Genomic DNA, 23,468 nt, shown 5'->3' with positions numbered 1-23,468 from the left:
ATAAGAGCCCTACTTTTCTGGAAAAAGTAAAACTTGGCTCCATCAGTCTTTGTTGTACTGACACTTAAATGGGACATAAAGTCCCAAATGAAGACGCTGAGAGTATTTACTTAGAGCACAAACACAACCCAAGCAGGTCAGTTGTCATGAGGGTCAGGACTATCTCATGGTTACCTCTGTGCCCCCGGGGGTACAAAGCCTCATTTATCATTGGATGTCATTCATTTATACATCCATTCACTCAAAACATACCTATTCCGAGCTAGGAGTTATGCCCAGAACGGAAGATACAATGACAAGACAGAGGAAGTCACTGCCTTCCCAGAGCACGAAGTCCAGTGGAAGAGCCAGAAAATTAAGCAATTCAGCTTTTTTCTTTTCAAAAATAGCTTGAGTGATTTTTTGATAATAACTGTGTTCACATTGTTCAAAACTCAAAAAGTACAGACAAATATACTGTGAGAAGTTTTGTCCTTTACCTGAGCCCCCAGTGTCTCAGTTGCCCTCCTTGGAGCCCAGTATTTGTAGTTTTTAAAGTATTTTCTACAGCGTCACCAATGCACTTAGGGGGAGAGGTACGGGATGCCACGAGAGTACATTGCCAGTCCAGGGGGCAGGGAACAACTGAGTGAACAAATGACCCGACAGGTGTTTTCCTAAGACCCCAATTCTGTGCAGGAACAGAGGGAAAGGTAAGGAAGAACCACCAGCCATGGACTGCTGGTCCCTTAATCCCTTGCACGGCCACCAGCCAGTGCCTACCATGATCCCCAATGCAACTCTGTCCCTTGCCAGCCATTGATCCAGACATCACCAATTAATCAAGCAGCAAAAACATCCAGGGTGGCATTCTGTGCTCAGCCTTGGACCTAGATGTTTGGATGGTCTGCCCAAATCTGCAAATACTTGTGACTCTATCAGAACTCGCCCCCTGGGTTTTGGTTCTCCAACCAATCTTGAGTCACAGGCTGGACCTGATTGGCAGAGAGGGATTGGGAGAACTTCCCTGGGAAAAGTTTCTTCCTCTCTCCAAGCTGCTATGGAATTTTCTACAGTATCTGTCACCAGAAAAAGAGGAGGGCGACAAGCTACGGTAATGAACCTAGAACGTGTCAGGTCGATATTATCTCCTTTTGCAGGGTTGAGAGAGGCAGATGGACTTGCCCAGAATCACCTAGCTGGTTAAAGCTGGGATCTGAACCCATGTTTGCCTGCCTCAAAGCCCTCCTCACCCCTGTTTCTCACAGCAGCTGTGAAAATTGAGCAACACATTCACCCCTTGGGGCTCCTGGGGAAACCCATGATTCCTCTGCACTCCTCTCCCCAAATATTCTGAACTTTCTGGGAGAGATCATCGGAGATTTTTGGGTACTGGAGTCATATAGTACCTTGGGCCTGTGAGATTTCCAAGGTCCTAAAACCATATACTAAGAACCCCAAAAGACTCACTGGCCCCCAAATTTTAAAATAAAACTGCAAAATTAAAATGAATATTTAATACAATCACCACAGAGAGATTCATGTCCACTGATCGGCCCTCATTGAATTCAATTCTTACAGATTTCTTTTTTTTATTATTTAAATTCAATTCATTAACATATAATTTATTATTTGTTTCAGGGGTACAGGTCTGCGATTCATCAGTTTAATCAGATTTCTATATAAATATAGTATAATAAAGATTCCTGAGAACACAGCGAACCCCCCCTTTTTTTGGGTCCTAATAAAGTTCAGAATTTTTATGGTCCTTTCCCCTTTCTTCAGAGCAAAAAATGTACATCGTGGGTGGGAAATGAGGTGCATTTTGATGTGTCGGCCGTGACATGGGTCCGAGGAAGGTCCCAGGGCAGCATGAGGACCTTGAAGAAGGGTAGGGGCCCGGCGCTCACACAGACACCTTTCCTCACCTCAAGATCAAGACCACAGCCGGGGCCAAGGTCTCCCGCTGCCGGCCTCACCCACAGCAGCAGCGCCTCTTTGGATTTCTGTTTCCCCAGTTGAAACAAAAGCCTGAGGGATGCCTGCCCAGCAGGCTGAGCCACCAAAGCTCTGGGGATCAGGGGGAACAAAAGCTGAGGGAAAGCAGAGTGCTGACAGAGCCAGAGGCCCTCAGCCACAGGGCTATAAAGAGCAGAGCCGCAGAGGAAGTGGCACCAGATGGAGACCCAGACCGTGCAGCAGGAGCTGGGTGAGTAAGGCCCCACAGGGTGCCCTGGCCTGGCTGGAGAAGAGTGGGGAACTCTGGGGGAGGCAGCCTTCCCTTGGCACCTGGAGAGGAGTATTTTTATGGCAGTGAGCCCTGGCCTCGCCATCAGGGCTGAGAGGGTGCATGGCGATCCCAGAAATGAACAGGCTCCCAGGGCAGAGGGAGAAGTCCGGGGGGTCAGAGGTGCAGAATGGAAAGATGCATTGGAGAGCGTGGCACACGCATCAGCCCCTGGGCCTGAGACCAGCCAGAAAGAAGGGCTACAGATGGCTGTTTGGGGCCAAGAAAGCTGCCTGCCTTCTTCCGTCTTTCCCTCCCTCCCATCCTTCCTGCCTTTCCTCTGGCTACCATCTTTCCTGTCTACCTGACCTCGATGGGCCTCAGCATCCTCACCTGTAAAATGGAGAGGATGACAGCACTTTCCTCACAGACCTGGTATCGAGCTTGAGTGTATTAAATGCATACCCAGCATCTCGAACAGGGCCTGGCACAGAGCCGCTGTTTTCACTAGTATCAGCCCCCTTTGCTTGCACGCTTCCCTTCAGTAAGGCTTTTCCAACGCCACCCCTCCTCTCCCTCGACCCCGAACTGCCCGGACTTGGGCCCAACAGGGTGCTGCATCCGTTCCGTCAGGAGACCCAGGCCCTGCCCCTGAGGTGTTCCCCCAGGCCACCTTCAAAAGAGAGACAGAGGGAGGTGCTCCAATGAGTGCTGGACCCCAGGAAAGAAAGCAAGTCACCACAGAGCAAGAGCAGTCATATATCTTTCCCGGGGAGGCCATGGCGGTTGGGTCGCGCGCGGCCAGCTGGCAACGGGCTGTGAGGAGCCGGGTGGAGAGGGGACCCCATGCTGCGTGTGGACTGGAGGGTCAGTCACCAAGGACTTTATCCTGGGGTGGGTGAGACAGATGCAGTGCTGCCACCCACGGGGGTTACCTGGAGGCAGGCAAGAGCGCAACAGCCACATAAACCAAGAGGTCACGCGGCCTGGGCCGCACGTCACCTGCACTGTTACTTGGAATCCCCTCGAAACTGCACGTGGAAGCTCTGCCGGGGGAAACGACGGAGGCTCAGCTCATGGAAGGCAAAACCAGGACCCCAGGCCAACTCTATCTACTGGACTTGAAGCCCCCTTTCCTTCCTCCTTTGCTGTCACTTCACCTCCTGTCCCCCAGAAGCCATGTCACCAATGGGTGTCTTGTCTTCCAGAAACCCTTCCGACCACCAAGATGGCTCAAACCAACCCCATGCCGGGGTCCGTGGGGCCATGGAAGGTAAGTTCACCCCCGTCAGGTAGAATAGTGAGCAGTCCCCCAAGGCAGGGGATGAGAGGCGCTGTGAGCAGGTCCCAGGGTTGTGCTTTTCCACAGGACAGTGACCGACCAATAAGAGAGCAGTTTTAGGGGAAGGGTTGACCCAACATCCAGATGTTGTCTCAGGAAGGATCTTTCAGAATGCCCCATTCTGACAGGATGATCCTGGAAGCCCTCGGTGTATGGAAGATGATACTTCGTATTCTAGGTCACCTCTCCTCCACACTACTAAAATCATCTTTTTTTAAAAAAAAGATTTTATTTATTTGACAGAGAGAGAGAGAGAGCACAAGCACAGGGAGCATAAGGCAGAGGTAGAGGGAGAAGCAGGCTCCCTGCTGAGCAGGGGGCCCGATCCCGGGGGCCCTGGGGTCATGACCTGAGCGGAAGGCAGATGCTTACCAACTGAGCCATCCAGGTGCTCCGAAAATCATCTTAAAACAGAGCAGCCCAGGGGTGCCTGGATGACTCAATTGGTGGAACATGCACAACTTGATCTTGGAGGTGTGAGTTGGAGCCCCACGTTGGGTGTAGAGATTTCTTGAAAGTAAAATAAGAATAAAAAAAGAATTTAAAAAATAGAGCAGCCCAGAGTGGAATATGCTGCCGTGGAGAAGCTGGGGTCCAGAAATGACAGATTTTCCACCAGATCCCAACCCAGGTCTCCCAACTCCCAACCTGAGACTGATGGTAACCATTACCCGAAATGGCTGATCCTCAGCTTTTCGCTGTTTTCCTCAACACTCCTACCTTCTTCACTGGGTCAACTCTGAGGGTCAGTTCACAGCTTTGGGAGTTTGTCCTCCAGCCAGGTTCAAGAGCCAAGTTCTAGTTCAAGGTATGAAAGGGATTGATCACAATTTTTGGTTTACACCATGAGTTTCTGTAGTGAATGTGGCTGGAGAAGATAAGAAATAATCTACAACAAGGCCTGGAATTATCGTTATCCTTTTCACTGGGCCAGGTATTGTTCCTGGCAAACGATTCCTGTCATAAACTCATCCCCATACTTCATTCCTAGCCTGGGCCTGTAAACACCACCAACCAGTGATATTAATCCAAGCCCTGTCCTATCCTCTCTGTAGTGGAAGAGACCTTACCAGACATCCTGGGCTACAGCCAGTGATGGAAAACACAGGGTCAGACAAAAGTCAAGCTCTTGACTGGGGCTTCCGTTCTTCCTGATGTACCACTTTCTAACTCTGTTTCCCCGTTCAATTCCATTCAGATAACCATCTACGACCAGGAGAATTTCCAGGGAAAGAGGATGGAGTTCACCAGCTCCTGCCCAAATGTCTCTGAGCGCAGTTTTGATAACGTCCGGTCTCTCAAGGTGGAATGTGGCGCGTGAGTATGGACCTCAGCAGGACCTCAGGGCCCTTGTTTGTGGTCTTTGTAGAAATGGGGCCATAAAGGTGGGGATCAGGGAAGAAAGATGTCTCCCCCCGCCAGATTCTAATCTGTTCTGGGAAAGAGGCCTCCCTATGGCAGTAATCTCAAAAGCAATCACTGTGTGTGTAATTTAGTAACTCAAATCTAGAAGGAACACGAGGTTCCTAGTCGCTTGGTACTCACTTTGGTGGTGGTGGTGGTGGGGGTGCATTAAAGAAATGTAGACCATGGGGAGGGGCAGTGCCAGTAATCAGATCCGGGTCTCTAGAGCCCACAGGCTGATACCTGTTCTCCCAGAATAGCCACAGGATCCTTCAGTTTGTCTTGCCTACAGAAAATAGAGGAAAGCGTCAAACTGCAACCTCTTTCCAGCTAATTCCCTAAGTTCTCTGTGTAAAAAGGAACTAAACCCCAGGACGTGAGAGTCATATTGGGTCCCAGCTAATTTTTGAGGAGTTTCTTGTTTTGTTTCTTTGTTTTGTTTTCTGACTCTGGCAGGATAGTTGAGGCCTTTACCATCGGCCTGAAAACACATGGAAAGGACTCTCCTTTGGCCAAAGCAAAATGGGCTTTGCACAAGTTGTGGGCCATCAAATTGAGCTAACCCTTTAAAGGGAGTAAAATACTTTAAGGCGTCACCAGTAACTGAAGTTTGGCTGTGAAAAATTGATCGAAGGTGTTTTAGTAAATGAGGAATAGGGGTGTGACAGCAGGAGCGAGAACCCACAAAGCTAAAAGGAAACAAGAGACTAGTAGCCCATCAGCTGCCTGTTCATCCCTTTGCTTCCTTAGGAAGAAGCCAATGGGTTTGGCTGGAACCAAAGCAATAGTCAGTCACTAGATCCTGACCTGGAGCTCCAAGTAGAGAATAAGGTAACCTGGAGAGAAAGGAAATAACATTTTAGACTGACTTTGCTCATACACATGACTCAGGTCAGCGAGGCAAACCCTTTCAGTAGACAATCCCAAAACAAATATTACATTTTGTAATATTTGTACATATTCCTGTAGCCACCAGCTCATTTCCCACCTCTTGTGACTTGGCTCTGTTGGACCTGGCTTGATATTTTACATCTAAAACAAAAGATGCCTTCTCCCTGAGGCCACGTAGGCTCCGAACACCATGAACAAACGCCACAACTTGTCTTTGGCAGCTGGGTTGGTTATGAGCATACCAGCTTCTGTGGGCAACAGTTTATCCTGGAGAGAGGAGAATACCCTCGCTGGGACGCCTGGAGCGGGAGTAATGCCTACCACATTGAGCGCCTCATGTCCTTCCGCCCCATCTGTTCAGCTGTGAGTCTCTGCATTTTTCACCTCTGTGCATGTGGGGGTTTGGGGCAAGAGAGGCTGCATATGGACTGACACTGCTGCTTCTCATCAGTTATGCTGAAATGCAGCAGGAAGGATAACAGTAAAAAGAGGAAAGAAAAACACTGGTCCCTCTGTTTCTAAATCTGCCATTTGGTTCTTCCCTAGTAGAAGGTATTTTTATTAAGCTAGGAGTGGCAGGAAGTGGATACTCAAGAGCCCAGGATCTTCAAAAGTGCAGTAGGGTGACTAGTGAGAGTTAGTTTTGCCTGTCTTTGTACTCCATACACGTTAGTCTCTGCCTTAATGCTTGTATAGTATTCATATCCCCTACTGGACTTTAGGTTGTTTCCAACACAGTACACGCACACAAGCACAACATAGCTTACTTTTTCTATTCATTTCTGTGATCTTTTCTCACATTAGTGAATATTAGTCCCTTGGTTGGCTGTGTTTTTCAAGTATTTTTTCCTGCTCTATTTTCTTTGTCGCCTTTTGTTGCCCCATAGTATTACATGTTATTTGTACATTTGAAATGTTATGGTTATTACATTTGACCAGACAGAACTGAGTAGTTCTTACTTCTATATTGCCTGAAATATTTTTACAATCAATGATCATGTACTCCCATCTGTAAACCAGAAGTATCTTGAATTTGGAAAAAGATAAAGAATTAAGAAGACAGTCGTTAACACTGGTACCAAATGATTTCTTAAAAATTTCTGTATTACAAGGGCACCTGGGTGGCTCAGTGGTTAAGCCTCTGCCTTCGGCTCAGGTCATGATCTCAGGATCTTGGGATCGAGCCCCACATCGGGCTCTCTGCTCGGCGGGGAGCCTGCTTCCCCCTCTCTCTCTCTGCCTGCCTCTCTGACTACTTGTGATCTCTGTAAAATAAATAAATAAAATATTTAAAAAAAAAAAAACTTAAAAAAAAATTTCTGAATTACAGAATCATAAGGAGTCTAAGATTACCATCTTTGAGAAGGAAAACTTCATTGGACGCCAGTGGGAGATCTGTGATGACTACCCCTCCTTGCAAGCCATGGGTTGGTTCAACAACGAAGTTGGGTCCATGAAGATACAATGTGGGGCGTAAGTGCAAAAACAGGGTTGGGGCACATTTCAAAGTAACTCTTGCAAATGTAGATCTTGTAAATATTAATACATCAATGGTACATCTTATCAGATTTCATACACTAGTATACTAATTTGACTGGCACGTTCTAGTTATTAATTTTCAAATTTCAAGTTGTTGGTACCAACTCTCAGTTAAGGTCAGTTTTTTCCCTCTCAAATATTTCTCTATGGAATTACGTTGACTACTCTTTTATTTTTTTTTAAGATTTTATTTATTAATTTGACAGAGATCACAAGTAGGCAGAGATCTTTTTTTTTTTTTTTTTAAAAGATTCATTTAGGGACACCTGGGTGGCTCAGTGGGTTAAAGCCTCTGCCTTTGGCTCGGGTCATGATCTCAGGGTCCTGGGATCGAGCCCCACGTTGGGCTCTCTGCTTGCGGGGAGCCTGCTTCCTCCTGCCTGTCTCTCTGCCTACTTGTGATCTCTGTCAAATAAATAAAACCTCTAAAAAAATAAAAAGATTCGTTTATTTGAGAATGCATGCTCATAAGCAGGGGGTGGGGCAGAGGGAAGCCGATTCCCCACTGACTAGGTTACTCCATCTCCAAGACCCTGAGCTCATGACCTGAGCTAAAATCAAAAGTTAGACGCTTAACCAACTGAGCCAACCAGGCACCCTTTTACGTTTTCTCATAATCAAAGTTGATTTTCGACTAGCTGTCGCCATATTATGCTCACAAATAGTGCCTGGTACATTCAGGATGACTGTTGTTTTCCAAGGTGAAAAGCACTCTGTACCAATTGTGCTGAGGAAAAGACACTCAGGTTTTAGGGTACTGACCGTGTTCCTAACTAGCTTTAATAATCTAATGTGCTTTGGATTTTCTAGCTGGGTCTGCTACCAGTATCCTGGATACCGTGGTTATCAATATATCTTGGAATGTGACCATCATGGAGGAGACTATAAACACTGGAGAGAATGGGGTTCTCACGCCCAGACTTCGCAGATTCAATCAATTCGCCGTATCCAACAGTAGTGGATTAAAAGCTCCAAGTAAGAGAAACCTTGCTAAGCAATCTAGAATGAGTTTTATGTTAGCTGCTGAAATCCACAATAAATGTCATTAAAAAAGAAAAAGTGTGTAGACTGAATTAACTACTTCTTTTTTTCAAAGACTTGAAAAAAAGTGAGGGAGGGGCAGAAGGAAAGAGAAACCTGAGCAGACTCCAAGCTTACTGTGTAGGGCTCAGTCTCAACTCAGGGTCCTGAGCGGAAACAGCAGCTTAACCACACCACTAGGTGCCCCTTTAAGTAGGCTCCACGCCCAGCAGGGAGCTCAGACTCCCGACTGTGAGATCAAGTCCTGAGCCAAGAGTCAGAGGCTTAACCAACTGAGCACCCCAGGTATCCCACCATCCTTTTATATAAATCACACCTATGGGACTGAGAATTTGTAAAGACAAACTTCAGTGAACCCCCAAATTCCCTTTTGTATCCTTGCAAGTCACTCACCAGGCCAAGGAAATTATTCCAACTCAAACATAAAAGCATATGAAATGTACCTGTCTATATAGTGGCAGACACACTTTCCATAAATGTTTTTTTACATCTCCTCCCCTCATTCCCTACTCTAATATGTTGATGTTAGCACTGATTTTTTTTTCAACTTGTGACAAATCAATGCTATACAAACTTGGGAAATTTCTCAAATATGCATTGCCATGGATTTCTACATAAAGTTGCGAATAAATCCAAGATTTTGGCCACTTCTTGTAGTTGCTTAATTGCTGAGCTCAGTTTTGGCTTATTTCAATTGTTAAGAACACAAGGTTCAATGGTCATGCAAAAAAAGTAGGATAGCTATTCCCACGGCTCATTTTTAAACAAATGTGCCAATTCTAAGCACTTGGGTAACCTGTATGATTTGTCTTAATACAATGACATATGACCATGGTACACTTAAGATTTAATTTGTACATTTGACCCTTTGAAAAAGTATCATCATTATGTCTCACCATCTTACTTTTCAGATTCTTAAAAAACTTAAAGCACACAAAAGATAACACAAACACCTCAGAAACTTTAAAATTTTTTATTCAACAATGTACACTTAATTGTCTCTTAATTTGATCTACAAATTTCTCAAGGTTTTTTTCTGATAAAATAAGTAAATCTGGGTATGGATGTAGAGTGTTTGTAATTTATATTATTTTTAAAACACTGAACATGGAGTAAGACATCAATAAAGGAAGATCATCGTGTAACTGACGCTTCCTCAGAACCCAGGACATCAGAAACAGCTATGGCAAATACCTAAGCATTAGCAAAAGGGTAAATTTCTGGCCATTGTTCTTTTATCTAGAAAAGGCCTATCTTTCTGACTGGGCAAAACAAACACTGAAAAAAAATTTTTTTTAATTGGGAGAGGGAAGGAAAAACATCCTCCAACATAATTGTAGTCCACTAATTATCCTTTCCGCAGATTAAGAAGAGGTAACACAACTCCTAAGTGCTGGTGCACACAAGACACAGAAATTACTTCGCTCCTTCAACATGCTCTAAGACTAAACATAAGTGAACTACTGACAGATGCTGAGGAGTAGCCACCAGCCACGGCCATCTAAGATGATGCTACAGTCCCTCATTTCTCTTTTAAGGCCAGGCACGATGGACTACATTACCAATCTTGACTACTAGATTTAGTTTTTGACTGTCACTTTCAGAAGGAAGGGTTTTGCTGTTTTCAAAGTCAACAACATACTTCAAGAGCACACTTGATGATAGAGAAGTAACCCTCCTTTCAACATAGGGAAAAAAAAGTACAAATCAGAAATATTTCTTTTATATGTAGGAGCATGGGGAAAATACCATTATTATCTTCTACTTATTTAGCCTCTTCTATAAAAGTTCTAAGGAGATTACAAAACAATCTTTTAAAAGATTTGACAAACCTGGCCAGTACATCTACACAATCGTTAAAAGTACACATCCATGTGAAGTAAAGCTATTTAGTACATGCAGACTGCAGCAGTTTAACCAAATTCGCCCAGTTTCTAAACGTTATTCTAATCAGCTTGGGCAATTTTTAAAAGATACACATTATCTTTAAAACAACCTGTGCTTTGATATTTAAACAGCTGAATGATTCTAATCTTAAGTCATTCATTCAGAAAAACCAAACATATACTAAAGCAATAAAGGGAAAATGGTTATCCTACCTTTAAACCAGGCTTAAGACACAGAATTGTCAAAGAACTCCATGTGGCAAAGGTCCTCCCCTCCTATTTGAGTTACCTCCCATTTCTATTTGATCAAATAAACCAAAGTTTCCACGAGGAAGTAAGAGCATCCAAAAGTTTGTAAAGCTGATAAAACTGCCCTGTTTCAAGAAAAGCCCTTTAGTAGATACAAGCCCAGCTCTCATTTAAACTGAAGGTTATTAAATTAGGTGCCAGTTTTCCGCTCTTCTAGTTCTACTGATGAGCTAGCCCAGAACTATTACTTTGAGCCACGTTTCTAATGATGGTAAAGCTAAGAACAGCAAGGTAATAAGGATAGGTCACTTTTGGTAATGACACACAAATTAAACTTTCAAAACATGTGCATAGCTTTATTCATCTAAGATCTAACCTTTTCATGGAGCTTCAGCAAAATTCGAGTGTGCAAAATGCATTTCTAAAACGTAATGCAAGCAAAGCTTTTCACATTTACACTGGCAGGAAATACAGAGAAACTAACAAGTCACATTAGGGAGAGTTCAGATCTTTTTTTTTTTTTTTTTTTTTTTTTAATGACAAGAATTGCACAGTTCATTATTTTGAGACAATTGTTGCAGACATATATACTTAAAATTTTCTAAGCCAAGGTGCTTTAACAATAAAAATTTTTAGTTGGAAAGAGCCAGTAACTTGGATAATAGCTCACAAAGAATTCCAAATTAAAGTGGACTCCATTATCTCCCTAGATTTTGCAAACAATGCTTTTTATAACACTTTTTTTTTTAATAACACTAAAGGAGACAGCAAGCTGAAACTTTTTTCAAAGCACACAAGAAATGGTGTCATCACATTACTTGAAGAAGGTGCTGAGGGGGTAGGGAACGGGAGTGAAGAATCCTTTTACTATTTCCCACTACAGAACAGCCACTAACAGATTAAGAACAAAAAAAGAAACAACAAAAAAAGTAAATTAAATCACTTCCCCAGTTTATAAAATAGTTCCAGTTTGTGACAAGATCTATAACTTTAAACAGAGAGCACCAGTTGGGCGATAGAATGAGCATTTCATACTGCATAAAAATTAGTGAGGTGGTTAAGAACCATCAACTATCTCAGGCATTACTACATGGCCTTTCCAAACTTTTTAAAATATACATGCAAGGCACATTGATATAAAAATAGATCTCTGGCCAACAAACATATTAAATAAGCAAATTAAAATTTTGGCTTGGTAATATTGGCAACATCAAAATATAACCAGATAGCTTTGGACCACTTATCTTTCTCATATTCCTCCACCCCATTTGGTGTTTTCTCCTCCATTATTTTGGGTTAAGTCTCCTTCAAGTTTGGGTATGTGCTTGAGAAATGACTTTTCCTCTCGTCAAGTAGCATTCCTACTCAAGTTATCTTTGCTAAGTAAAAACATACTAGGAGAAGCAGAATAGTTGAGTTTTGATTAATTTGATTACACTAAATCTGATTGGCTCTGGATGGCATTATTTCCCCTCTGTATACAAACAAAAACTCCCCAGCTTATATAGTAGACAATTGTTTTTCTTTCTACAAGATAAATCAGCAACAAACCAATGATACTTCCTTTAAACCATTCTTCCCAAACCCTCTTTTTGAGGCAGAGAGAGGGAATAAGAGAAACAAAACTAAGATTTAAAAGATTTTCAGTAGTAGAAGACATTTTAAGGCCAAAAAGTGTAATACTAACAATTTTTATTTTCCTAAGTTACTGCCCTTCACAGGCCAATACCATAAATAGTTTATTTGTACTGATTCCCTCCTGAAGAAAAAATTTCAATTCATTCACTTTTGTTAGTGGCTGTGCTACAGGAAAGGTATTCAAAGCAACTTATAAAGGTATGGTATATAGTAATGTAAAAAGTGCATCACATTCTTGATTTTCAGTTTCTCATAGCAGCAGCAGGATTAATCCAAGACAGAAAACAGTTGTATTTTCACTCTAAGAAATGCAACAACTCCTAATGAAATGTATTCAAGATTATGAAAGGATCCTCCTCTAGAGAGGATAAATGAAATAGACTAATAATAGACAAACAGGGGCAAACTAAAGGCATTCACTCATATTTACATATTAAAACCATTTTTAACACCAAATCTTTACATCTAGCAAAAGAAATGTTTAAGAATAAAAGACATTACTAAAGCAGTATCCATTTTTTGGGAGCCTTTGTTTAGCACCTGAGGAAAAAAAAGGGTATATGGAAAGCTATGTAATTTACCTCAAGTTGGTTTCTTGGTCTGTATAAACTTTGATATACAATGAAAGTGAAAATAAACTGGAATATGTTTGTAGCTATTTTAGTAAGGCTATAGAAAAGGGATACTGCAGTATTATAAAATGGCTTCAGAACTCTGGACATAAGCAAAATTTTATGGGTAAATAGGGAAGTCTGAATCAGCAATCCCAACACGTGAGGATGGCTGTTCCATAGGTTTCTTGCCCATAACTGCCATTTGACACTCCCAGTAATGCAAAAGCAACGTACCATTCATGCTTCACCGGGTGTTTCTATTACCCAGACAACTTAAAATTCTATTTATTCTTATTGAGTAGCAAAACAGTGTGAAATTTAATTTAAAACTCAGTAAAGCAGTGCACTTGAGGGGAGCCAATGATTTATCATTCTTTAAACCAACCCAGGGTGGTCCTGGCTCTCACGTATCTGAAAAGATTTTTAAGTGTACTTAAAAAGAACATTTTAAGATACTCAAAGCATAAGCCCATCTTTCTCACCATAAAATAATCCTGGTGCTCTGCTGATTAATCACATTAATAAAAATAACATCACTATTAAGAACTAATGATAACCTATGCATCTGCAAACTTGGAGCAGCTATTATATATATTTGTTCTCTGACCCTCCCTTTTAAACAAGTATCAATACTTTGGGAAGGAAAAGATGAGCAAATCTTACGCCTTTCAAAATGAAGCAGTTCAGTTCTGGATTATCAATGGACACTGCCCAGTCAGAATCTAAGTCAACTAGTACAACATCGTCATGTAACAGACCTGATTATAAAAACTGTCCCTAATATGTACCTGTCCTACTAGTCTATTTTGCAGTTAGCATAGGTACACAAGGATCATGTATCAAGGATATGGCCCAGTGGTGTAACTATACTCCTAATCCTTGGAAATGGGACTTTCAAACCTTTTTCTCTGAAAATAGCCTTGACAAAATGACTCCCTCCTTACTTAACAATTTAAAGTAAGTCCTCTTCCAGTTTTCCTTGCCTGTGGCCATTGGATAGGACATCAAATTTCACACTAAATGGCTTTTTGCATTTGAAAGTTTTCAAGATAAGCCATTAGAGGCCTCCAGTTGGGTTAGCAACAAGACTAAACCAAGTATGAATCTACCACTGCTATGGTAATGTTTTGTGACCAAACACATTTTGTACTGTGGACAATACTCATAACTGAGGTTTTCCATATTTTCCCTAGAAACTGTTATCTGAAAAACCAATGCAGCACTTTTTATCCTTTATAAAGTTTTTGCAAATTCTCAATGAGTAGATAAGCAGGTGATTAAGAACAACAGCAAAATTCTAAAATGGAGATACCATCTCCAGCCATTTATTCGAAGAAAAAACAACTGTCATTAACAAATTCCTAATTATTGTCTATCCCCTCCCAGAAAGGAGGAGGCGGGGCTAACTACAGATGCTGTAAATATACTTTACGTCAAAGTTCATTACTAAGAAAGTCAGAGGAAAGGCTATGCAATTAACTTCAGTTCAGCAAAGTGGGGGTGAATAAAGAGAAAGATAAATACACCCTGTCTTTTGTGAGGAAGGGGAATTATTCTAGACATCTACAATAAGAGTGGTATGTTTGACACAGAAGCCTACAATCAAGACAGATTTAAAAAGAAATCTTCACCCATAATTAGTATCTTCATAGCTATTAAAAAAATAGGTCATGATTTCATTCTTAGTGCCATTTTTCAAATACTACCCTTCTAAGAATTAAAACCACCTGACTTTTATTCTGTGTAATGAAAACAAATGGCACAAAATAAATACAAGTTCATTCTCTGAATACTAATATAATGTCTTACACACATTCACTTACTAATTTTACTATCTCCCTGTCCCTCACACACACACACACACACACACACACTACACACACACACATACACACTCCTTTTTCAGTCTTTATAATGGAGGGATGTTAAAAATCCCCTCTAGACTGTATTTGGTTTATGCTACAGTACTAATACTCTGAGTTGAAGGAAAATTCTTTATACCAAACAATAACACATTAATGTTATTTAAATGTGCTAAATTAATCACAGCTGAAGTTTGTTTAGAAGCTTACACAAAAATAATCAGAAAACAGATCAACTCTTAAGATTTTTTTTAATAAGTGCTCTGTAAGGAATTGTGTGAGGACCTAAGGAGAAAGATTGCGGCAAGTGTTACCAAACAGCACAAAGGAGATTTGTCCCAAAGTCCTGCTTGTACCTAGGCAATTAAGTCCATTAACCCAATGCCCAAAAATACTGACTTAATATGATGGGGCACTAGGGTTCCCAGAAAGAGACATTCCTAACTATATACCTCTAACCATATAATTAAGGAAATTTCAGTGGAGAAAATCAAGGTGAAATGTTGCATTGTTTCATTCAGAAGTGAGACTCTCAAAAACCTTTGGACAAACAGATAAGGGATACATTCTTTTTGGCTTCTCTAAACATGGAGGCCTGAGGGCTATATGGAAGGGAAGTAGGAAAGCAACAAGAGATTATTCTAAAGGTATTTTTTAAGCGTTGCTTCTAAATTAAAAAGCCCAATTCAGACAGGGGCTGGTGGTTTTTTTTTTTTTCTTTTTAAATATATATATTCATTCAACCTCTATGTCACAAACCCAGAAAGTTTCTTGTGAGTTGTGAGACAGAAGAGCTTTTAAATTCCAGGCAAGCAAAATGGACATTTAAAAAAGGGGGGAGGTGCAGGGGGAATCTGGCCCTAAGGCGACAAGTGGTTACACAAGGCAATTGAACACACAGCAGAACTTTAAAACCTATAAAACAAACTGGAGCCTTTTTGTCCTTTAATCAACCTTATTTCTTTTTTTTAACTTTTTGAAAATTTTTATTTAAAAAAAAAAAACACAAAAACACAGACTTCTTTCACTTCAGTATGTGGTATGTTGCAATTTCCAGTTTGTTCAATGCTTTAAAGCTCAAGGATGCCTCTGCTTTCAATTGTACATGGGCCTGAAGCATCCTAGCTTTTGGCAAGCAGGCAGGAGACTCAACAAAAATCAAAATAGGAACAAGGCAGACTAAATGCAGGGCACATCTGTAAACATATTATACATTTGAAAATTACAATATCAGTAAAAGTGATACAGTTTACAGGTGAAATGAAACTATCTGGAACTGGCCTACCACAAGTTTCTGAACCTGGACTGATACAATAAGTTATTATATATATATATTATGTATAAAAAGTTTTGTTTACATCAAGTGGAATTGGCAATCCATGCTTATACTTTTAAAAATCTAAGCAGGGCAGAAATCCAGACTAAAGATATTTTCTCTACTCTATGTTGAGCCCAACAGCTTCTTTCACAAACTACTTGTTAAAAGTCTCAAATAATCAACAAAACAAGAAAACTCATCCATACTACAGTCGCTCAAAACTGGACATTTCTTAAGCAAACGGTTTGAGCAAAAGTAGGTACCTTCTCCCCCAAATACCCCAAGGGATCCAGTCTACTTTTATTAGAAGACTACACCTCTCTATATAAATGCCCTGCTATTTTAACCTGTATTTGACATACATGGATATACTAATTTCTGTGTGTGTGTGTGTGTGTGTGTGTGTGTGTGTGTGTGTGTGTAATGTGATGCTATGTCAGGCCAGAGAACTTGTTTTTATGCCACTAACATCACCCAATCTTAAATTGGACCCTTAGTTTCTGCACACACACAAAAAATTTATTTCAGCATGCTATATACAAGCTGCAGTGCAACAGGATGGCAATGTGATGATAAGACAGGGCTAATGCTCTTCTCTGCCCAAAAGAAAATTTCCAGAATTTCACATTATTTTCCTTAAAAAACCCATTTTGCTCTAGTAATAAAATATATTTATTAAGATATAATTAGAAGCTAATAAGCTCAGAAGTATAGTTTGCATGAAAACACCTTCTATAGGCAGGGTTTATTACCTCCTCACTGGCTAAAAACATGAAAAGTTTTGTAATTTTCATGGAAATTTTTCTTCCCCTTTTAGATATTTCTGAGAAATTAAAAGAGAATTTACAGAAAGGTACAGAAGTTTCTCTTTAGATGTTCAATGAAAAACAAGGAAAACAGTACATTTAGTGTTAGTGACAGAGAGCAAGTCTGGAGCACCTACAGTTGAAAAGCAGAATATATTTTTGCTCCCACTTACACAATTACATTAAAATATGGGCAAAGGAATATTTTCTCCTATTAAATATCTAAAGCCAATTGTTTGCTCTGTAACTTTTCCTTAAATGACACTCATGGGTTCTTCACTTGTTGAAGTCCAATATGTAACCAAAGCCAAGTGAACTGTGTACCACCAACTATTCCAGAATTCTAGAACTTCAATGCCCTCCCCTATTCCCACCCCACAAAAAATAAAAGGAAAAGAAAATATTTCCCCAACATCCCCATAGAGGCTGTTCAACTCCTGGCAAGACATGCAAATCATATTCGCTAAAAAAAAGAAAAAGAAAAGAAAAAAAGAAAAAAATACACCCCTGCAAACTTCAAGGCATTTTTATCCAGCATTCTCGCAGGGCTCAAAGTATAACCAAAAGATCAAGGGAGGAGTGGGGGAAAATGGTGAATCATTCTGGGTTCCCCGTGATTAGTGTATCACTTTAGTCACAGAACAAGATACAGAGATCTTTTAAGTGGATTTGCCTTTCCAGTGGGTCATTTGTTGCCCAAGTTGATGACAGCAGGAACTTTAGAACCACGCTTGTTAATAAGTCTGTATTCATTAATCACTTGCATTCACACTTAAAAACAAAAACTAACAGAAGAAAAAAAACAAAACAAAAAAAAAAAACAAAAAACTATTCAGTACCGGAGATTAAATAACCTTGTGTAGTCTCTTGAAATAAATTTGATTCCTTAAGAAGTCTAATTACTTTCAGTTGCCTTTTTTTTTTTTAAATAACTATATATATATATGTATATATATATATTTGTATATATTATCCTGTGATTCTACTTATGGTTCCTCTGCTGCGTTGAAGATCTAGGAGCATAAAAGCCTTGTGTCCCCCATGAACGGTGGCTCTAATGCTGCAGAAAGGTTACAAATAGGCAGTCTGGTCCTTCATTGATCTGGACTATCCATGGCTTCATTGTAAGTGATTATCCTTTTGGGATCTGGAGAGAAGGTTAAGAAATAGAAACATAAATAAAAATAAGGTCTGATGAATGCCAAAAAGCCCACCCATATTCCAAATAGCCATCATCATTTTAGCTGCCTCCTTTTTTACGAAAACACAATTTAAAGACCACTTCTTTGGGCACCTGGGTGGCTCAGTCAGTTAAGTGTCCGACGCAATTCTGGCTCAGGTCATGATCTCAGGGTTAAGACTGAGCCCTGTTTTGGGCTCCACCTTGGGCTCTGCGCTGGGTGTGGAAGCCTGCTTAAAGTTCTCTCTCTCGTGGCACCTGGGTGGCTCGGTTAAGCGTCTGCCTTGGGCTCAGGTCATAATCCCAGGATCCTGGGATTGAGCCCTGCCTTGGGATCCCTGCTCAGGGGGAACTTGCTTCTCCCTCCATCTGCCTCTCCTCCTGTTTGTGCTCGCTCTCTCTCACAAATAATAAATAAAATCTTACCAAAAAAAAAAAAAAAAAAAAAGTCTCTTTCCCCCTCTTAAAAAAAAAAAGAGATAATAATAAAAAAAAAACTAAGACCACTTCTTTGTATTGACACACATATGATCTACTTTTCTAGGACCCAATAGTTCGGCATTCCAAAGGATTTCTAGCAACAGTGTCCTCTAGCCAGTGAGGGCTTCAATTCCTACAGATTAGAGAGGGGCTGAGTTCAGTTAAAAAGGATTTACGTGGGGACGCCTGGGTGGCTCAGTGGGTTAAAGCCTCTGCCTTCAGCTCAGGTCATGGTCCCAGGGTCCTGGGATCCAGCCCCACATCTGCTCAGCTCAGTGCTTCCCTTCCCCTCTCTGCCTGCTTGTGATCTGTCAAATAAATAAATAAAATCTTAAAAAAATAAATAAATAAAAAGGATTTATGTGTTTCTCCCAATTATAAAAGCTTAAATCATTCATAATCCAATACTAAAATAAACACTTGGATTCATTTATTATTATTTTTAAAGATTTTACTTATTTATGACAGAGAGAGGGAACACAAGCAGAAGGAATGGGAGAGGGAGAGAAGCAGGCTTCCCGCTGAGCAGGGAGCCTAATGCAGGGCTCAATCCCAGGACCCTGGGATCAGGACCTGAGCCAAAAGCAGATGCTTAATGACTGAGCCACCCAGCCGTCCCAGATTTATTAACTTTTGTTCTCAGTGAAATGAAGTCAAAATTAACTTTAACCAATATGGACTAATAAGGAACTGTTTGAGGCACATCTAACACCAAAAATTTCCAGTTAAGATTGGAAAACTATCAATTCAGTCCTAATTATGACTTCTTTCTTCCTCCAATTTCCCATAGCACCCCCAGTCTTTATTCTCTGCAATGTGCATAAGCTGAGATTCAGGTGCTATTCTAAATTCTAATTATTTAGCTGTATGCTCCCCCTCTACTGGAGAGGCATTAATTTCATTACATACCATTTCCCCTAAGAACTTTTAAAAGTAATACATGCTTTTAATACAAAATAGGAAACCAGTAAAATTTGTCACCTAATGGAAAAGTATAAAGGCCTAAAAATAACTTTAAAGATCTCAAGCTCACCTGAGCCTAATAGTCAATCTAATTTAGTGCAGAGATAATATCCCTTCTAGGACTGTAACAGCCATCCCCTAGCAACCTGCCATGAAGATAATGCTAGCTCTTAATAAGTAATAGCCATTTTACAGTAAATATAGGAAGTCTAATTTTGCAGAGTATATTTTCTAGTCTAACTTTTTCTCATTTGCCTTTGAATAAAAAGGGACACAGAAAGCAGCTCAAAATAATTCAGGAGCTTGCTAGTTATCTTCACAGCTGTGTTAGACAAGTAAAACCTGACCTAAGTATGAGAGAGATGGGAGGAGGAGCAATCCTTGGAAATCAGGGAAACCTACCTTTTTTTTTTTTTTTTTTTTAAAGATTTTTATTTTAAGTTATCTCTACACCCAACGTGGGGCTCTAATTCACACCCCTGAGATCAAGAGCCCCATGCTCTTCCAACTGAGCTAGCCACGTGCCCCCAAGGAAATGTACATTTAATCTTGCCACCTTCTAGCTTACACAGTGACCTTTCTCACTTATATTAGCTAGCCAAGTGGATGGGAAATGGATGAAATTCAGTTACAGGGTTCCAAAAGCCCAAATCTATTAGTGACTAGTTCTCCAGACTGAAACTTACCTTATTTCAGGTATTCCACAGCTACCACATTTTAACATATTTAGGAAAGCACACAATTAGGATAACCCAATTTGATTTTTTTTTGAAAATTCCAAACAATCCAGATGTGGATTATTCAGTTCCTTTGCCTTCCTGCTATTCACATCTTATACATGTGGTTCATGAAGGAAGCTACTTTGCTGTTCTTTAGATTTTTAACCATCTACTATTTCAGATAATATACAGCCCAAATAAGGCTTCTATAACAGCCAGTATTTTTCTGAACTATGAACTTCAGTTCTTAGACACCACTTGTCTACCACACAAATACAGATAAAGACTGGCTATAAGTGGAAACACTTACTCATGTTGGTTTCCTACATTAAAAATATTTATGTTGTCTTACTTTCATAATCAGAGGGGGCAAAAATTCATGTTCTTCACCTAGCAGATGAAGAGTATTTTCATATACTCTTTTCTTTTACAGTGTTATCCCATGTTTAGCAATCCTGGTATGGTAGCAAATGTATTTTAATTGCAGTTATTAAATAATTCAAAATGTAAAGCCTATTTCCTTGGTGGGTCACTGTTTATGTTATTCCTACCCAAACATAACATATGCTGTAAGTCATTAGTACTAACATTTTAGGTAACCTAACCATTCTTACCTTGCTTCTGCAAATTCCAAACAGATTCCATTTCTGCAAAGTAAAAAAAAAACAAACCCACAACATTATTTTATACACTAAGTTTTGTAGAGCAAAGTTTAAAGCTATAATTTTCACTTTAAACCTAAAAATCCTAGACTGGGCTAGAGGTAGGGCTGAAATGGCATAGTTCTACTAAATCTTAGACAAAACATTCTTATTTTCTTGGAATTCTCATGAAGTGTCTTTCAGATTGCCTTAAGTTGATAATATAAAGTGAATTATAGGGGCGCCTGGACAGCTCAGTTGGTTAAGTGCCTGACTTCAGCTCAGGTCATGATTCCAGGGTCTCGGATCAAGCCCTGCTTCAGGCTCTCTGCTCAGCAGGGAGCCTGCTTCTCCCTCTCGGTTTGTGCTCTCTTTTTGTCAAATAAATAAATAAAATCTTAAAAAAAAAAAAAAAAGTGAATTACCGACTGAAATTAAACTACCAAGAGAGCAATTCTATCTATACAAATAGTGAAGATGTGCTGAAGCATGACATAGTTAAAGTTGCACTTTTTGTAACAGCTCACTGTTATTTAAAAAATGAAGTATTTTTTGGCAATCCATCATAACCTAATGGTACCCAAAAGTCTTCTGAATAAAGCCCTCAAATTTGATTAAACATGATGCTTAACAGGCCTTATTAAAATTTTACTTAACTCTCTGCTATAGGGAAGCGATTGTGTTCTTCAAACCACACCTACTCTTATTTTTAATCCATAAGGTCAAAATGCCAATCCATACCCATTTATTAGTAAACAAATCCTCATCTGCTCTAATTCCATTGAAATGTGATCACAACATGCTTACTTTGATAACTTACAGTAAAGAAAATATGCAAATGACCAAACTAGAGTGACATACAAAGAAAAATACTATCTGAAAGCATTCCAGAAAGCTTCACAGAGGGCTTTTATTTGAAGGTTTGATGAGTAAGACAATAGATGACTACTATATCACAAGAACCAAAGAACAGGAAAATAGAAATTACAGTATCTTGAAAGGAAATATTCTATTCGGCTTACAATGTAAACAAAGACTACAGAGTAACAGGAATGAACCTAACTATGACTATGGAATAAGTGTTCTTCCCATGGCCATACAACTGTTAATCTTAAGACAAAAAGGAGATTTTCTTCTGTATAACTGGATTTTGTGTAATTGTATTCCACACAATTTATCAGTGGCCAAATATAGTTAAAGAAAAATAAAACAGGAGCTCAGTAAGATAGAATATATCTGGACATGGGTCATAGTTAAGGTACAACATAATCTCTCCCCAGGGCTAAAAGTGTATAAATCTCAAATTATTATTTTTTTGTTGTATGTTTATGGATGGAGGCAGAGAAGGGTATATCACAGTTGTCCTGCTCCCCTCTATCCCTCATCAAATTCACTCTTAAGTTTTGAACATTTGTCAGAATTTTATGTTTGGAACAATAGGTTAATTATTCAAACTAATTATACAGATAACACTGCATTCAAGGTATCACAATAAATGCCCAATTAGGGGTGCCTGGGTAGCTCAGTGGGTTAAAACCTCTGCCTTCAGCTCAGGTCATGATCTCAGGGTCCTGGATCAGAGCCTGCTTTTCCCTCTTCTCTGCCTGCTTCATTGCTTACTTGTGATCTCTGTCTGTCAAATAAATAAATAAAATCTTAAAAAAAAAATGCCTGATTAAACAAAACCTGGGAAATAATACACTAGTTATCACTTGGTCCAAGAGCATAGAAGGACGTTATGGGCTTTCAATCACTGGACAGGGGCACCTGGGTGGTTCAGTTGGTTAAGCGTCTGCCTTGGGCTAAGGTCATGATCTCAAGTTTTGAGATCAAGCCCCTGCCACTGGGGTCCCTGCTCAGTGGAGAGTCTGCTTCTCCCTCCCCCCCCACCCCTCCCCTTGCTTGTGCTCACTTTCGCTGTCAAATAAATAATATTAAAAAAAAAAATCACTAGACAGATACCCATCCAAAGATTGGCAAGAAAACCCCCATCTCCTAGGTCTAAGGGGAGAGAATTGTGATCAATTTAATCTGGAAAAAAGAAGATAAAGCAGGAAGGTTATTCTAGTCATGACACTCGTATCTATCACTCTAATTTCTATTAGTTTCAGACAATTAGGAATAGTTGAAATGGTCTTTAGAGCCGTTATCCTAAACATTTCTGTACTTCAGAATGGCTTATTTTAAGAAGTCCAAAGATCAGCCTTTCCTTGGTTGACCTGACTTCAAAAACATTAATCCAACACAAATGTTTTTTCTTTTAGTCAAAGTACAGAAATCCATTTTCCAACAAATAAATTCCTGAGTTCTGTATGTATTGATTACTCAGTGCTCACGACTGTTAAGTCTGTTTAATGTAAAGATAAATGTGTATTTAGTTATATTGTGTTGAAAAAACCGAAACTTTCCCTTTTGACCCACCTATGCTTTAACATTTCCTTTTCTCCTCCCCCATCACGAACCTCAACCTGCCTCTTACCCTGCCATCATTTTTTGGTGCAGGAGATGGGGAGGGACTACACTCAAGAGTCCAGAGAAGTACTTCAGTACTTTTAAATTTTAAAGACAATGGGCACCTGGGTGGCTCAGTGGGTTAAGCCGGTGCCTTCGGCTCAGGTCATGATCTCAGGGTCCTGGGATCGAGTCCCCAGGGAGCCTGCTTCCTCCTCTCTCTCTGCCTGCCTCTCTG

General features: G+C 40.2%; 2 protein-coding genes across 2 annotated transcripts in view; one reads left to right on the top strand and one right to left on the bottom strand.

Annotated features, from left to right (window-relative positions):
* Window positions 1–2,144: 2,144 nt before the first annotated feature.
* On the top strand, window positions 2,145–8,435 carry CRYBA1 (crystallin beta A1). The gene is made up of 6 exons (XM_032319682.1): window positions 2,145–2,188; window positions 3,415–3,479; window positions 4,747–4,865; window positions 6,065–6,206; window positions 7,174–7,316; window positions 8,193–8,435. Exons 1-6 carry the CDS (start codon window positions 2,158–2,160, stop codon window positions 8,338–8,340), a joined length of 648 nt encoding a protein of 215 aa, XP_032175573.1. The 5' UTR covers window positions 2,145–2,157; the 3' UTR covers window positions 8,341–8,435.
* Window positions 8,436–9,382: 947 nt separating this feature from the next.
* The window catches only part of NUFIP2 (nuclear FMR1 interacting protein 2), a 32,366-nt gene continuing 18,280 nt past the window's right edge, over window positions 9,383–23,468 (bottom strand). Inside the window, exons 3-4 of the mRNA XM_032319681.1 lie at window positions 20,753–20,785; window positions 9,383–17,943 (exon numbers count right to left, since the gene is read on the bottom strand). Coding sequence (XP_032175572.1) covers window positions 17,891–17,943; window positions 20,753–20,785 — 86 coding nt within the window. The 3' untranslated portion in view covers window positions 9,383–17,890. The remainder of the gene's footprint in view (window positions 17,944–20,752; window positions 20,786–23,468) is intronic.

This window comes from Mustela erminea, chromosome 18, assembly GCF_009829155.1.
Source record: "Mustela erminea isolate mMusErm1 chromosome 18, mMusErm1.Pri, whole genome shotgun sequence".
NCBI lineage: Eukaryota > Metazoa > Chordata > Mammalia > Carnivora > Mustelidae > Mustela > Mustela erminea.
This window is presented reverse-complemented; position numbering and strand designations above follow the sequence as displayed.